Source organism: Oryctolagus cuniculus, chromosome 13 (genome assembly GCF_051225735.1).
Source record: "Oryctolagus cuniculus isolate XC-2025 breed Fujian yellow rabbit chromosome 13, ASM5122573v1, whole genome shotgun sequence".
Taxonomy (NCBI): Eukaryota; Metazoa; Chordata; class Mammalia; order Lagomorpha; family Leporidae; genus Oryctolagus; species Oryctolagus cuniculus.
The window spans coordinates 40,343,898-40,361,236 of record NC_142879.1 but is presented as its reverse complement, the minus strand read 5'-3'; the positions used below and the strand labels follow the sequence as shown (position 1 = coordinate 40,361,236).

General features: G+C 41.7%; 1 protein-coding gene across 1 annotated transcript in view; it reads left to right on the top strand.

The window, feature by feature from the left end:
* DNAH14 (dynein axonemal heavy chain 14) overlaps positions 1-17,339 on the top strand; it is a 321,439-nt gene that overhangs the window by 40,354 nt on the left and 263,746 nt on the right. Inside the window, exons 10-12 of the mRNA XM_089311474.1 lie at positions 2,828-2,959; positions 6,536-6,786; positions 14,992-15,121. Of these exons, the coding sequence (XP_089167600.1) occupies positions 2,828-2,959; positions 6,536-6,786; positions 14,992-15,121 (513 nt within the window). The remainder of the gene's footprint in view (positions 1-2,827; positions 2,960-6,535; positions 6,787-14,991; positions 15,122-17,339) is intronic.

Below are 17,339 nucleotides of genomic sequence, written 5' to 3'. Positions count from 1 at the left end.
TATTAGTATATGAAATAAGGAAGAACAAATAGAGTTCTGAATAAAAGGAACAGAGATTTCTAGATGTATAAATAAGCCATCTCGATGGATGACTGATGTATAAAAATGGGATTTCTTTGGTAGTCATTTTTAATAGTTAACAGTATTCCTTATAAAGAATTGTGTACTTATACTTAACCTATACTTATACTTAACCCCTCATTTTCAAGTTGTCTCTGGCTATGCAGTATTATTTATAAATAATTATCTCTAGTACATAATTAATAGTTACCAAGTATCCCTCATTCAATGCAGCATATCAAGAAATTATCATGGCTGGCACCGTGGCTCAATAGGCTAATCCTCTGCCTGCGGTGCCAGCACACTGGGTTCTAGTCCTGGTCAGGGCTCCAGATTCTGTCTCGGTTGCCCCTCTTCCAGGCCAGCTCTCTGCTGTGGCCCAGGAAGGCAGTGGAGGATGGCCCAAGTGCTTGGGCCCTGCACCCCATGGGAGACCAGGAGAAGCACCTGACTCCTACCTTCGGATCAGCGCAGTGCGCTGGCCATGGCGGCCATTGGAGGGTGAACCAACGGCAAAAGGAAGACCTTTCTCTCTGTCTCTCTCTCTCACTGTCCACTCTGCCTGTCAAAAAAATAAAAATAAAAAAGAAAGAAAAACTACAGCTCATTATCAATGAACAGATTATAGTCCCTGTCAAAAATTAAATTACTCGGAATCATCCCTGCAAAAGCACCAATGAGAGTTGGCATTAATGAAATTGAAGCAGTCAGAGAAAATACTTGGAGTTGGCTTTTGACTATTGCTTTACCACTCTCTTGAGTAGTATGAAGTCAAGAAGAATCATCATCTGGAAAAATCCGAACAGCAACACACTGACATAACACCTTATTTTTAGAATTAGTTATGTGTTGGTACTCAATAAATATCCTTTGATTGGATGAGTAAATAAAATTAATGAAATATTAATCACTATAGATGGAGTATATTTTGTGTAGTTATATTTATTAATGTTTCAAAAGGATTAAATTCAATTTAAGTTAAAATTTAAAAAACAATTTAAGTAGAAGATATCTAAAACAAAAGATTATTTTTTCAAGTGCTACTCATGTATTTGAGAGAAGGAGAGCATGCTGTCATTTTCTGGTTCACTCCCCAAATCCCTGTGATGGCCAGGGGTGGTCTGGGGCCAATACTGGAAGCTGAGAACTCAATCTCAGTCTCCTATCTGGGTGACAGTAACCCAGTTACTTGATCCATTACTGCTGCTTTCCAGGGTCTCCATTAGCAGGAAGCTGGAATCAGGAGCCAAAGCAAAAAGTTGAATCAAGGTACTCTGATGTTGTACACAAATGTCTTAACCAGCATCTTAACTTCTAGGCTAAGTGCCCACCCCCAGACACATATTTCTGTGATGGCTCTCATGTAGAAGGAAACAAATTGAACAGCTATACTACTAATTTATGAATGAGTAAAAGAACTTATCGGTGAACTTAATGAACAGTGGGAAGCAGATGAGACTTTGGATGCAAAAGACAATAAGATGCTAATGAGTGGCAATGCTAATGATGGCACAAAAGGAACACTGGGGCTCCTTCCTGGAGCACTTAGGCCAGGTCAGCTTTTCCCCCAGAGTATCAAGAGAAAGAATAAACTTTTCAAGAAAATAAGCTAAGTATTTGTTATTTACCGTTTTCAAAGTGCCATGCAAAGGAGATGAATACAAAGTACAAAAGCAAAGCTGTGCTGCTTACAGTTTATTGGAAGAGACAATTCTTTGTGTATAAAAATAACTGTAGAGGTGGTCCCTTTGCTTTGATAATTATTCTAGTCAACCACTTAGCAACATGTAAGACAAACAATGTTTCCTACACTGCACCCCCCCAAAAAAAAAAAAAAAACACTTGTAAAACAGCCATGTTACAGAAAAGTCAGAGGAAATACAGATTAGCATGATATAAAGTTAGAGCATGTTTCTTATTATGAACTAGCCAGTACTCGACTAGCATAACCTGAGGAGTGGGGGTATTGCAATTAAAAAGCAATCCTTGGAATAAATGTAATGCATTCAGGACATATTTGTTGTGAAAACGGGCTTTGTATGAATGTCAGGCCAATAAAAGAATGAGACAGTAGGCTACAAAACTCCACACGGGGCAGAGGCAGAGGCTCTCCCAGTAGGAGTTGTAGGGAGGACGATCTGCGAGAATGGGAGTTACCAAGACTGTGAGAAGCCAGGCTACAAGGAAGAGCAGAGGTCCATAGCCAGGAGAACTGAGCTGGGCTCAGGAATCAGAAGGTGGACACTTGTGTAATAGAACAAGGAGGAGGAGACCCCAGTGTAGGTGGACAATGAGGTAGTAAAGACCAGGAAGCAAGGTTAGGGTCGAGGTGTGCAGATTTCTCTTTGCTGGATTCTGAATAAATTCTGAAAAGTCTGCCTTATCTGGGTTACTTAGTTTTAACCTTCTTATCCTGTATTTCATGTTCATGTTTTTAAGTCTGATAAATAATTGGGACTTCAGAAGTGAAAATAATTCCTGTGATTGGTGGATTCCCTGGATTAATGGGTAACTTCAGAAATACCTCAAGTCTTGAATTTTTCTTAGTTTGGCTAAATCTTAGTTATAATTTAAAGTAATATTTTCTTGTTTTTGTTTTTATCAAGACTTAACAATTGGTGTTTAAATTTGAAGAACATAAAGCATATAAAGAAGGAAGTATAAAATATACTCCTCATGACATGAAAAAAGACTAAAATGTTTCATCTCATTTTGTGTGAATGAATTGTGACTTTCTAACACTCGACATTTACTGTCATTTAATTAGCTGGATCCATCTCGAACATACTCTCTAGATGAATTTTGCGAAGAACAATTACAGCAAGCTAGCCAAGCATTAAATAAACTTGAAGATGTCAGGGATAAAGCAATTTTGGAGTTAAAAAGGACATTCTTAAAGGTAATTCTTGAATGACATTTTCTCAGATTATGGTTGCTATGTATTGATTAAAGCCATTACTCTAAGCTGGATCATTGGAAAAGGTGTCCAAAATGGGAAATAGAAGGGAAAAGGTAGTTAACTAACCAACTGGTGCCACATCTTTACCATGTACAAGAGCTTTGCCAGGTGCAATGTGGAAATGCAAGAAAAAGAACTAGTGAAGATACATATAGTGTGCGCGCGTGTGTGTGTGTGTGTATCGCATGAACAACTTCAGGATTCTTAACATCTAACTTGAACTGGTAGGTAAAGGGAAATGTGATTGGTGAGAAACTTCATAGTGTCCATGAAGAAAGCTCAGGACAAACACACCTAGATGGACTCTGACATAGCTAAGGATTTCCTAAAGAAGACTCAGTAACATGATGAGCAGTATCCTCACGACCTTCTCAGCCTCTGTGCAGTTGCTAGTTTCGTAGGGCTGTTTTATGCAGTTCCTGCATGCAGGAATGATGATGCATGGAAGTATAATTGACCAATGCAGTTGGATAAGGGACTGATGCAATATCATCTAGTTATGGACCTGCTATGCAGGTAGACACGTGAGCTCTCTGGAGGATTGGGTGGACTGAGCCTCCCTCAGAGAGTGTTCAAAAGTTATTTCTCTGAATTGAATTTGGATAAATTCTGGGTAACCATGCCTTCGAGACTTGACATGTTGATAAGATGAAGTGCAGCTGTTTGAAGTAGAATCTGAAAGCCTCCCATTGCTTCTTAATCTTCATAGTCCTCCAACTTCCAGAAGCCCGGACATACGCAGGCAGACTCTGAGACAGTTTGGCCAAGGACAGTATAGATAAATGATTTACAAAATAAAACTCAGGTCATTGAAATAGAAATGTTTCACTCAGTCACTCTACCCACTCAGTGCTACTGCTATCTGATCATAAATATTTGTTAAGAAATTTCCATTTAAGTCAATTGCATATGAGAACATTTTAGAGCCATTGCTAATCCTGATAATGGAATCTACCAAAGTTGCTCACTTCGTGGAAATATGTAGAATTAATAAATATGATTATAAAACTGAGAACATATGCAAAAAATGATCACTAGAGCATTCAGTTTTACTAAATTATGGTATTTGACTGAAAACTGAGTCAAGATAACATAAAATTAGCTCATAAGCAGATAAGTTGTGAAAGTCAAACAAGAAAGTATATGCTAAAGAATGTCTACATGTTTCCACACGGAAGCACTATTCTCCAACACCCTGGGTATTACTTAATGTAAGTTCTCATATCCATCCAGTGCTGCCACCTCTAGCCAAGTTAGCACAAAGTTAACTATCACAGCACTGTAGGTGCAAGGATTTGCCATGATCTCTGTGGGGTTGTTGGGCATAAGGTTTGTTATCGGTCTCAGAATTTTGAGTTCTGTGCTTGTAGCTCAACTTCCTCTGCTTCCCTCTCTCAGATACCTTTCCACCAAACCCTGCTCCATAGCAAATAAACTCCAATTTAAATATTTTTTAAATTTCTGTTATTATAAAGAGCAGATTCGCATATATTTCATAGGTAAAATTCTAGGAAAATAACCATATTCCCCTCCCTAAAGTTTTTAAAAATCACTAACAGGACTACTTTTTTAAAACAGTAGAATATAAGCTTAAAAGTATGACTACTGAAGTATCAGTGGAATTTTAAAACAGCATGAAGAAATAAAAAAATGAAGATTGAAAGTGTTTTTAGAATGCTAAAGGACTATCAAATAAAAATTACTTATGTGTGTACAATGAACCATTTTAAGTAACTCTGGGTTACTTTCAGGAGCACAGCTTAGAAATGTTAGATGAATCTAGTAGTACTAATCCTATAATTTTAGTCAAAATGTCATTTTTCAATCATCTTAATTATCTTAAAATATATGAAATGATTTAAAAATAATGCTCTAACATTGGATTATAAGAGTTTCTCTTAATTCAACATTATGTAGAATATATGTTTCAAAAGTCCAGTTGCTACAGCCTGGCATAGGGGAGGCAGCCCTGGATGGGCTCTGGCTTACTGCTAATACTCACTGTGTTTGAGGACAGTCCCTTAACAGAAAACATTGTGGCGGGCGCCATGGCTCAATAGGCTAATCCTCTGCCTGTGGCGCTGGCATACCAGGTTCTAGTCCTAGTCGGGGCGCCGGATTCTGTCCCGGTCGCTCCTCTTCCAGTCCAGCTCTCTGCTGTGGCCCAGGAGGATGGCCCAGGTCCTTGGGCCCTGCACCCACATGGGAGACCAAGAGGAAGCACCTGGCTCCTGGCTTCGGATCAGTGCAGCGCGCCAGCCGTAGCGGCCACTTGGGGGGTGAACCAACGGAAAGGAAGACCTTTCTCTTTGTTTGTCTCTCGCTGTCTAACTCAGCCTGTCAAAAAAAAAGTTGCTTTTAAGTGAGGCAGCAAACTTCATAGGCTTTGAAACCCATAAATTATTTTCTTTTTGCCTGCTATTTAAATACCATGTAAGCCCTTAAGGCATTCTGGTCTGGTTGAAAAGCCCAGGAGAGCATTTCAGGCATGGAAAGCCAAGACACTATGGCAAAAAATGTCCTACATGAAGGATCTCTGAGTGAAACCCCAGAAGAAAGCAGGGGCCATCAAAGAAGGATGTCCTTTTCTCCAAAGGGAGGAGAGAACTTCCACTTTGCTTATGGCCTTGTCTAAATACTGAGGGAGATTGTGGGCTCAAAAGGCTTCCATAGCCTTAGCAGCTCATGTCAAGAGCCTCTGGTGATCACTGACGTCATACATAAGAGTGTCAATTATTAGATTAACAACAGGAGTCACTGTGCACTAACTTCCCACGCAGGACTTCTGTCCTCAAAGAGTTGCATTATGAAAGTTAACAGTAAAACTTGTTCTCAAGGATTTATTTCATTTTAGTGTGTTAAGTGGAGGATATTCTTACGTCTCATAAGTGTTATGCTTAAGTGTCCAATTCCATTGCTTGTTCTTGGGTGCTTCCTTAATTAATCATAAAACTTGTTCTCGAGGACTGACTTTCTTTTAATGTATTAAATGGAGGATATCCCTATGTCTCATAGTTATGTCTAAGTGCTCACAAAAGATGTGTCATTTGTGGGTGCTTCTTTAAGTTTCTAAAAAAAAAAGTGAAATTAACTTTGAGATGCACTGACTGAACATTCCTGTCTTGAGTGTTGAACAGTTTTTTTGTGCAAATGGTTGAGCTGTTTACTTAGTATAGAGTTGGTCTTGTGTGTATAAAGTTAACTGAAAATGGATCTTAGTTGAGAATGGTACTGGAAATGGGAGAGGGAGGAGATGCAGGAGTGGGAGTGTGGGCGGGAGAGCTGGTATGATGAGAATCATTGTATTCCTGAAGTTGTACTTAGGAAATGCATGAAGCTTATATTCTCTAAATAAAAGGTTTCTCTGGGAAGAAACCATGTCAGTGTGAAGTCAAGTTTTAATGAAAACTGTTGATAAAAGTTTAGTTCCAATATGTTTGTCAGGCTAATAACAGGCTAATAACATGAACATATGAAATCGTGACTTGTTCCTTTCAATTGCTTGTTAAATTGTAGGTAGCAGAAAAGGAAAAAATCAGAGAGTGTTTTGAGCCTAGTCTCTCGAAGAGTGGTGCGACATATTCCAAGATGCCCAAGTACCGGCGCCTGCTGGAAACAATTCGCAGGTTTCTGGTGCTGGTGGACTGCATGTTTCAGGAACTCATCCGCCAGCTTATGAACACTGCAGTCACACTGCTTCTGGAATTATTTGATGGTTCTGCTAAAATGCCATTTTCAAGGGAAAAAAAGAATGAAAATCTCATCAGGTAAATTATACTTTTTTTTTTTACTTAACCAGAGGAATTTCTGATCTTCAAATGCCACTTAGAGAATGCATATCCAACAATTTAAGTGAGAATTAGAAAATTCTCCTTGTAGCAGTGTGTGTTCTTACTTTTGCAATTATCTGAACTTACAATTTGATAATATTCTGCTTAATACTGTCCATAAAACTGAAAACTATTTCCCAATATTTTCCCTAAAGTTCTGCACATGTCTGGATCAGAAATGGAGCAGCCAGTACTTGAACTGGTGCCCACATGGGATGCTGGTACTGCAGGCGACAGCTTTACTGGCTGTACCACAGTGCCGACCCCCAGAGCTAGTTCTTAAAGATAAGTGAGAGTGATACTGAAAGAGCCACAAGATTCAACTGGAATTTGAGTCAATTCCAAAAAATACCTGTTTAATACTTCACCAATAATGACAGGCCTTGAAAAAATGTTTTTATTGGGTACAGTGTTGTGGCTTAAGGGATTAAGCAGCTGCCTGAAGTGCCAGCATCCCGTATGAGTGCCAGTTCAAGTCCCAGCTGCTCTACTTCCAATCCAACTCCCTGCTAACGTGCCTGGGAAAGCACCAAAAGATGGCACAAGTGCTTGGCCCCTGCACCCATGTGGGAGACCTGGATACAGCTCCTGGCTCTTGGCTTGGGCCTGGCCCAGCCCCAAACCCAGCCTTTGCAGCCACTGGGGGAGTAAACCAGCAGATGAAGACCTTTCTCTCTCTCTCTCTCTCTCTCTCTCTCTCCCTCCCTCCCTCCCTGTCCCTCTCTTCTCTCTGTTACTCTGCCCTTCAAATAAATAAAATCTTTATTAAAAAAAGTTTTTATATTCTGTTAAAATACTGGATCCATCCCTGTAACTTGTGAGACATGAAATACTAATTGAAATAATAGAATATTTTGGGGCCGGCACTGTGACTTAGGAGGCTAATGGTGTTTGAGCATAAACATAGGATAAGTGTCTGGTAAGTTGTAGTTATCATTACTGAATCTGTTTCCACTGACCTCTTTTTAAAAATGTTTATGTACTTTATTTGAAAGGAGACGGTGGCTGGCGCCGCGGCTCACTAGGCTAATCCTCCGCCTTGCGGCGCCGGCACACCGGGTTCTAGTCCCGGTTGGGGCGCCAGATTCTGTCCCAGTTGCCCCTCTTCCAGGCCAGCTCTCTGCTGTGGCCAGGGAGTGCAGTGGAGGATGGCCTAAGTGCTTGGGCCCTGCACCCCATGGGAGACCAGGATAAGTACCTGGCTCCTGCCATCGGATCAGCGTGGTGCACCGGCCGCAGCGTGCTGACCGCGGCAGCCATTGGAGGGTGAGCCAATGGCAAAAGGAAGACCTTTCTCTCTGTCTCTCTCTCTCACTGTCTACTCTGCCTGTCAAAAAAAATAAATAAATAAAATAAAAATTAAAAAAATGAAAGGGGAAAGTAAGAGAGAGTGAGAGAGTGCCCGCTTCCATCCACTTGTTCATTCCCCAAATGCCTGCAATAGCCAGAGTTGGGGAGGCCAAAGCCAGGAGCCCAGAACTCCATCTGGATTTCCAACATGGGTGCCAGGGATGCTGGCACTTGAATTGTCATCTGCTGTCTCTCAGATGGTCTGCATTTCACAGGAAGTGGAGGCAGAACTCACACCCAGTAGTGGCTTAACCACAAAAAGATAGTGAAAGGATGCCATGTAACAAGAGAATAGAAGGAAAAGTAGTGAAAGAATAAAAAACATTATTAATCTCAAAGCAGGTATCCTTATAGGCTAATACAACTGATTATCACCTCCATGATACTACTAAAACTTCAAAGCATTTTAGCTCATTTTATTCTCCTCTTGCCTTTTACAGTGTTGTTTCATGTGTATTTTATTTTAATTTTTAAGATTTATTTATTGATTTGAAAGGCAGAGTTACAGAGAGCAGAGGCAGGGAGAGAGAGGTTTTTCATCCGCTGGTACACTCCCCAGATGGCTGCAATGGCTGGAGCTGCACCCATCCAAAGCCAGGAGCCCATTCTGGGTCTCCCGCATGGGTGCAGGGGCCCAAGCACTTGGGCCATCTTCTGCTTTCCCAGACCATAGCAGAGAGCGAGGCTCAGAACTACAGCAGCCGGGACTCAAACTGGCGCCCATATGGGATGCTGGCTCTGCAGGTGGCTGCTTTACCTGCTATACCACAGCACCAGCCCCTCATGTGTATTTTAAATGCATTTTTAGTTCATGTATTGACTCTAGAAGACATTGAAAGTATTGCTTTGAATCACCAATATCCATTCGTATTTCCCAATATAATGATAATTTCTTGTGTTCTTTTTCTGTGCTTGTTCTCATTTTCTTTTTTTTTATTTATTTATTTATTTTTTTTTTTGACAGGCAGAGTGGACAGTGAGAGAGAGAGACAGAGAGAAAGGTCTTCCTTTGCCGTTGGTTCACCCTCCAATGGCCGCCGCGGCCGGCGCACTGCGGCCGGCGCACCGCGCTGATCCGATGGCAGGAGCCAGGAGCCAGGTGCTTTTCCTGGTCTCCCATGGGGTGCAGGGCCCAAGCACCTGGGCCATCCTCCACTGCACTCCCTGGCCACAGCAGAGAGCTGGCCTAGAAGAGGGGCAACCGGGACAGAATCCGGCGCCCCAACCGGGACTAGAACCCAGTGTGCCGGCGCCGCAAGGCGGAGGATTAGCCTAGTGAGCCGCGGCGCCGGCCTGCTTGTTCTCATTTTCATGTAGAATCACTTCCCCTCTTCCTAAAAAACTCCTTTCGGTATTTTTGCTTAGTGCAGGCTTGTTGGGAAAGTGTTGCCTTCATTTGTAGTTGTCTAAAAACCTATTTTTTCACTGGCTATGGAGTTCTAGGTAATGAGATATGAGATTCTTTTGAAAGATTTTTCAGTTTGCCTAGGGGTATTTTTCCCTTTCTATATCTTTGTACGGAATTCAATCACAGTCATTTGGATTTCCAAGTTAAAATGAGGTAGATTATACTGCAGCATTAAGCGTTTGATGAAAAGGAATCCACAGCTCAAGGGTGCCCTCCTCTGCTATTGCTGTGAAATACTCAACAAGGTGCATTTTTGCGGAACCGTTAATTTTCTGTCTTTTGCCTAAATTTCAGGAAGGCTTCCTGCTTCTGTGCTGTGGTACCTAGACTTCTGTGGCCCTTAAATATTAAAGTTCTCTGCGGGATCTGTCTCTGGCTCTTCATCTCCCTACCCAATATTTGAATCTTTGGATTCCCCAGGGTCCCTGCCCAGCACAATTTAGAGCCTATCCTCTATTTTCTTCAGTTTGAGTCTGTGTTCCTGTAAGCCAGTGTTTGTTGGATATATATCTTAGACCTTCTGCACTTGGAAGACTTCCCGCCCTTTCCCAATTCCCTATGAACCCTCTACGCTAGCCAGAAATTCTGAGCAAGCTAGAGCCCTAATCAGTCTCACTGGTGTCTGCGAACTCACTTGCCTTGGCCTACACTCACAAGGGAATGTTCTCCTTTTTTTATTCGTTGGTAATTTCTGGTGTCTTACAGGTCCTGCTGCTCATGGGAGCTTCTGGTCAGTTTGGGGGGTTGAAGATTAAACAATGGAGTTTTCTCTTTGGCAGTCCTGATTCCTCTGTTTGAATTCTATACAAAGATTTAGAAAGATTCAGAAACAGAATCGTATTGTGCTGTGGCTGCCCCTCTGAACTCAGGAGTTTGGTACCCAAAGTCCTATGTTAATGGTATAAGAGGTTGGAAACTTAACCTGGTCACAGTGTTCCAAGGTGGGATCCTAGTTCTTGGTTTGGATTAGCCATCAGAATGGAGCCCCTGATTGTCTCCTGCTGGCTTTGTAAGAGACCACATAGACACTTGGGTGGTCTGTCTCTGGCCATGTGTTGCTCTGTGCCACCCTGGGCTCTCCCAGCAAGGACAGTATCACCAGAGGACAGACCGTCCAGTCCTGCTGGTTCCAGGGCTGTGAGTCTCCAGAATTGTGAACCAAAATAAACCTCTATGCTTTATAAAGTATTTTGTTACAGTGATGGAATGTTGTCATGCTCTTGCTGCCAGAAACTCCTAATACCCATATTCTCAAGCTTTTTCACCTATTTCATGAATGCCATTATAATTTGACTTTGGTTTTTAACCCAACCTGATCATTTCCATATTTTGATGGGGAAATCAAGCCTTTCACATTTAGTTGATTGATATGCTTTGATTTTTATCCCATCTATTTTATTTACATAGACTTATTTTTTTCTCTTTATTTTTCCCTATTTGCCTGTGTGCTAATCTGCATCTTCCTTATAACACCTCCCATATAGCTGTCACTCCCCCTCTTCATGGAGGAACGACACAGGACCCTGCGTTGTTCTTTTGTCTGCTCGGCCCTTCCCGGGTTTGCTGCTGGTTCTTCCCGGGTTGGCTACCGACCCTTCCACCTCTGTGGAAGGGCAGTTCCCCCTAGCCACTTTCCCCACTTCCGCGGGGGAGCGGCACACCACTGGCCGGCTCTCTCGGGGGCTGTACAGGTGTTCCTTCAGATAGATGTTCCCCTTAGATGTTCCTGGTGCATGTTGTCTCTCTCCTCCTTTATGGTCCTCTTCCACCAATCCCAACTCTGCTACCCACACGCCGAGTACACTGCTCTCCTCCAATCAGGAGCAGGTCCTGCTGTTTATTGGTTGAACTGGAGGCAGCTGTGTAGAAGCTGTTTCTCCCTTCTCAGTGCCATATTGTGGGAGAGCAGATGCATAGAATAAGTCTTAATTCCAGTAACTTAGTCTAGTCCGAGTTGCTCCCCACAGATCCCCCTTTCTTTTTATTTTTTGGCGTTGATACGCGCCTGTCTTCGGTGCCCCGCGGCACACACTCTGCTCTGCTTGCTAGAGTTGCCCACAGGTGCTTACAAGCCCTATCAATCAGGCAAACCGAATCCGGGTCCTCTCTTCGCCATGTTGTGAGGAGGTTTTTAGGCGCTGATGCGTGCCTGTGTTCGGTGCCCTGCAGCGCATGCTCTGCTCTGCTAGAACTGCCTGCAGGTGCTTACAAGCCCTACCAATCAGGCAAACCGAATCCAAGCCTTCTCATTGCCGTATTGTGGGGAGACTTATTGGTGTTGATTCGTGCTTATCTTCGGTGACCTGCAGCTCATACTCTGGTCGAGCTGCCTGCTGGTGCTTATCGCCTTACTAATCAGGCAGACCAAATCCAAGCCTTCTCATTACAGTATTGTGGGGAGACTTATTGATGTTAATTTGTGCCTGTCTTTGGTGACCTGCGGCGCATAAGCTGCTAGCCGCCCGCAGGTGCTCACCACCTCCCTAATCAGGCAGACCGAATCCAAGCTCTCTCATTGCCATGATGAGGGGAGGCCTTATTTTTCTCTATTTCTCTATCTCCGGGCATTCCTATCTCTCCCATTTTACTTCTATCTGCCAGCATTCCTATTTCTCTCATTTTACTTCTAAATTTCTGTTTCTCTTATCCCTGCGGCTTCCCGGCGCCCGCCCCGAGGCTGCTTCTCGGCGGCTTCCCGGCTCTGAGCCGCTTCAGCCCGCGCTTCTCTCATCTGCGCGGCTTCCCGGCTTCGCGCGCAGTCCGCGGTCTCCGCGCCCCTTCGCGCCCGCACCACGGCCTCCACGCTAGCCCCACGTTCCCTATCTATTCACGCCCCACGCGCTATCTCTGCACGTGGCGGCTTCCACAAGTCACACAGCGTAGCTTACGTTTCCGCCACCGGTATTCAATCTAAGTTCCCCGGGCTAACCTGGCGAATTCAACCTAGCTTACGCGTCTCCGCCTTATGGTTTGGCTTCCCGTCTTTTGCTCCCCGGGCTAATCTGACAGATTCCAACCTGGCCCACGTTTCCACCTCTGGTTTAACTTTTCGCCTTTTGCTCCCCGGGCTGACTTAAAGAATTCCAAGCTGGCTTACGTCTCCGCCTCGGCCTGCCCCCGCAGCTTCAATTTCCCTAACATTTTTCTCTACCCGGTATGTTTCCCTAAGTTTTCTTCCAACAATATTCCTCCCTCATTTCTCCTGGCTTCTCCCCACAGTCCGTATCCGAGTCTGTTTGTTCTAGCTTTCACTTTTGCTTTCGACCTTAGAGATTTCTCCCAGCTTCCCCCCGTAGTCCGTATTTGAGTCTATGCCTAGGCTTTTGATAGCTTCTTCCGGCACCTTTTCTGTCCGGCTTTTCCCTAGGCTCTTTGCTAGTCTCTCTCTCTGGTATTTTCCCACTTCTTCCCATTTCTTCCCTCCTAGGTTTCCTATCCGAGTCACGGCACCATTATGTCGCTCCCCCTCTTCGTGGAGGAACGACACAGGACCCTGCGTTGTTCTTTTGTCTGCTCGGCCCTTCCCGGGTTTGCTGCTGGTTCTTCCCGGGTTGGCTACCGACCCTTCCACCTCTGTGGAAGGGCGGTTCCCCCTAGCCACTTTCCCCACTTCCGCGGGGGAGCGGCACACCGCCGGCCGGCTCTCTCGGGGGCTGCACAGGTGTTCCTTCGGATAGATGTTCCCCTTAGATGTTCCTGGTGCATGTTGTCTCTCTCCTCCTTTATAGTCCTCTTCCACCAATCCCAACTCTGCTACCCACACGCCGAGTACACTGCTCTCCTCCAATCAGGAGCAGGTCCTGCTGTTTATTGGTTGAACTGGAGGCAGCTGTGTAGAAGCTGTTTCTCCCTTCTCAGTGCCATATTGTGGGAGAGCAGATGCATAGAATAAGTCTTAATTCCAGTAACTTAGTCTAGTCCGAGTTGCTCCCCACATATAGCCCCATGCTTTAGGCTTCTTTATCCATTTCAGAAGCAGGTGTTAGGCCTAGTGGTTAAGTTGCTGGTTACTATGCCTACATCACACACCAGACTACTTGGGTTTGATTCCATTCCAGCTTCCTTTGAATGTGCACTGTGGGAGGCAGCAGGTGATGGCTCAAGTAGTTGGGTCCTGCTCACCCAGTCGGAGATCTGGATTGGGTCCCTAGATCCTGCCTCAGTCCAATCCTAGCTTTTGCGGGCATCTGGGGAGTGAACCAGTGAATAAGAGCTCTGGCTGGCTGGCTGGCTCTCTCTCTCTTTCTCTCTCTGCCTCTCAAATAAAAATTTTTAAAATTTAAAAAAAAATTTAAAATTATCTTTTGGTTTATTTTTTACTTCATCTTCCCAATATTCATAATTAAAATTATATTTTTCTATTCATTTATTTTCCTTTTCTATAAAATGCCTTATTTTTCTATTCTTTCACCCAGGTAAGATTTGTAGAATATTTGTACTTCTTAGTTTTTCTCTTCCTGATGAAATGAGACATGATTTTGATGATTGCGGTAACACGCAACTAATACAAAATTGATCATTGTAACCATTTTAAGCAGCAGTTGAGTGACAGTAAATATGTCCACAGTGCTGTACATTGCCATCATCCATTTGCAGAACTTTTTCACCATCCTGAAGCTCCATGAGTTACCCATGAACCATAATCCTCCCTGTTTTTCCAGCCTTAATAAACTGTACTCCACTGCCTATCCTATGAACTTCCCCTATTTCTAGGTACCTCACATAAGTGGAATCAGGTGACATTTGTCCTTTTTCGTATAACTTAACCTCATTTAGCATATTTTCAGTGCTTAAAACATGGTAGCAAACATTAGATTTTCATTTCAGTTTGAATATTCCATTACAGAGATCATATTTTATTTATATAGCCATCTATTTGTATAAATTTGGGTTAATTTCACCTTTTAACATAGTGAATAATGCTGCTATAAACCTTGAAGGTACACAAATATCTTGTTGCGTCCCCGCTTTCAATTCTTTGGTACAGAGCTAGAAACGCAATTGCTGGGTCATACACTGCCACATTTAACTTTCTGAGGAAACTTCTTACTGTGTTCCTCAGTAGCTGTATCATTTTAATTTCCACCTGTAATGGGTGAGAGCTCATTTCTTATTTTTTATATTAGCCATTCTAATGGGTATGAGATGATATGGTTTTGATTTGTGTTTCCCTAATGATTAATTACATTAAAACCATCTTTTCCTGTGCTTATCATCCATTTGTATAATTCCTTAAGAAAAAGGTCTAGCCAAGACCTTTGCCTATTTTTTTAATTGGGTTGTTTTTGTTCTTGTTGTTGGGTTGAAGTTCTCGATACATTTTTAGATTAGGGATTTTATGTGACTTTTACATGATTTTTTTCCTTCCCATTTTCTTAATCTAGAACATTCAAGGACAGCTGTTTGTCCACTGAAAATAGAAGAAATGATAGTGAAGAACTTGTTACTGCCTCAACCTCAGATGTTATTGTGGTTCAGAAATCAGAAGGAAAAACAGACACTGATATTATCCAGGTAAAATGCTCTTTAAAAACTATAGACAACCTAACCAGAAAAAAAAAACTATAGACAGATATTTTTATAAGATGAATGTTTTATAGTTAAATGTGATTTATGATTAATATTCATATGTATTCTCCAACACATATACACACACATATTCACATACACACACACAGCTGCTCCTGTTGTAAAAAGCTGTAATAGCACCTATTTAATTTGATTCATTAGTTCATTCACTCAATATATAGTTATTAAATACTTATTGTGTGCCAGGCATTGATGTAGACTTTGCAATACAGCAACAGGCAGAACAAATCCATTGACCTCTTGGAGCTTGTATTCAACGACAGGAGAAAATAAATGAGTACTCTGGGGAGCCAAAAAAGGAAGCTAGGAAACCCAGAGTGACACTGAATGCTCATTCACACTAGAATGTCAGGGAAGCCATCCCATCTACAGCAGTGGCCACCCCCTTCTGTTCTCACTATTGTTAACTATGGATCATAGGGCTCTTGGTTATTTTTATTTTCTTATATATACCTTTCAATCTGATCTGAATTTATCTGATACATATTTATTGTATTTATAGTCTTCATTGAATACATCATATCTGCAAAAGTAAACACCTGTGCAGGCTTCACTCTGCTTAGAAGTCTTTAATGTCCTCTGTTTATCCCTTCTTGATGAAATAATTATTCATGCTGTCTTTTTAGCTTTTGTTTTGCTGTTACATAGAGTTCTGTCATGCACATTCTTGTGTGTGTCTGCTTTGGTGTGCATGAACAGGTGTTGCTGTTTATTTAAATATTCCTAAGGAGAAAAATTCTAGGTAAAAAATGGTGCATTTATTTTCAAATGTGCTGAATAATGTGAAATTTTTATATCAAAATTTCTGTATCAATTAAAATTATCTTTAGAACTAAATTCTCACCAACACTTAATGTCCCTACTAATAAGACAGAAGTGAAAGGGTATCCTCCTGCAGTTTTCATTTTATCTGCCTTATTATTAGTCTGGTCAAGCATTTCAGTATCCATTCATGCTCTTTCCCTAGCAGTTTTGTGGTACACTGGTGGAGTTCATTTATACTTGATGATTGGAACTAAGGGTTGAGGGTTCCAGCAGATAATTCAGATGACCACCTGAGAAACACATACTGGTAATTATGCAATAGATGCCTCAATCATAACAGATTATGGAATCTGAGGGATGAAGAACCCATGCCAAGACAGAGCTTTAGAATAATAACATTGTTATTTTTTGGCAAAGATATCTATATAGAACATGTACATTAAAGTGAGGAACTAGGATTGATAGTAATGATTTGAAGTATATTTCTCTTTTTTTAAGGGAAAGTAGTCATTTACTCCATATGAACAGACTAAGTGAACCATGTTGTGGGTGATCTAGAAGAAAAGACAGAATTTTTAATGGTATTTAAATTATAAAGATTTCATGTATTTCATATATAAAGATTTAGGAACATAGTGATAATTCCCACCCTACCCTCCATCCTGCCAATGCTCCATCCCTTCTTCCTCCTCCCTCTCCCATTCTAGCTCTTAATTTTTATCAAGATCTATTTTAAGTTTACTTTATGATCATAAAGTTAACCCTACACTAAGTAAAAGAGTTCAACAAATAGTATGAAAAAAAAAAACAGTCCCTCAACAGAAGAAACAAGGGCTGTAAACAATCATGGAATCACACAATGTCCATTTCACTCCAAAATATTACATTTCGGGTACTTTATTAATTAACTTGGATCAGGAAAAACATATCTGTCTTTTTGGAATTGGCTTATTTCACTAGATATAATGGTTTCCAGTCACATCCATTTTGTTGCAAAAGACAGGATTTCATTTTTTTACAGCTGAGTAGTACTCCATAATATGTATGTGAATATATATTATATATGTATAGTATATGTGTATATTTATATATGATATATATCATAATTTCTTTATCCAGTTATCATTTGATAGACATCTGGTGGGTTGATTCCATATCTTCGCTATTAAAAATTGTGCTGCAATGAATATGGGGGTATATACAACTCTTTCAGATGATGATTTCTTTTTAGGTTTGGGTGAATTCTCAGGAATGGGATGGCTGGATCATATTCAGTTTTCTGAGGTATCTTCATACAGTCTTCCACAATGGCTACACCAATTTACATTCCCAAAAACAGTGGATTAGGATACATTTTTCCCCACATCCTGGCCAGCAT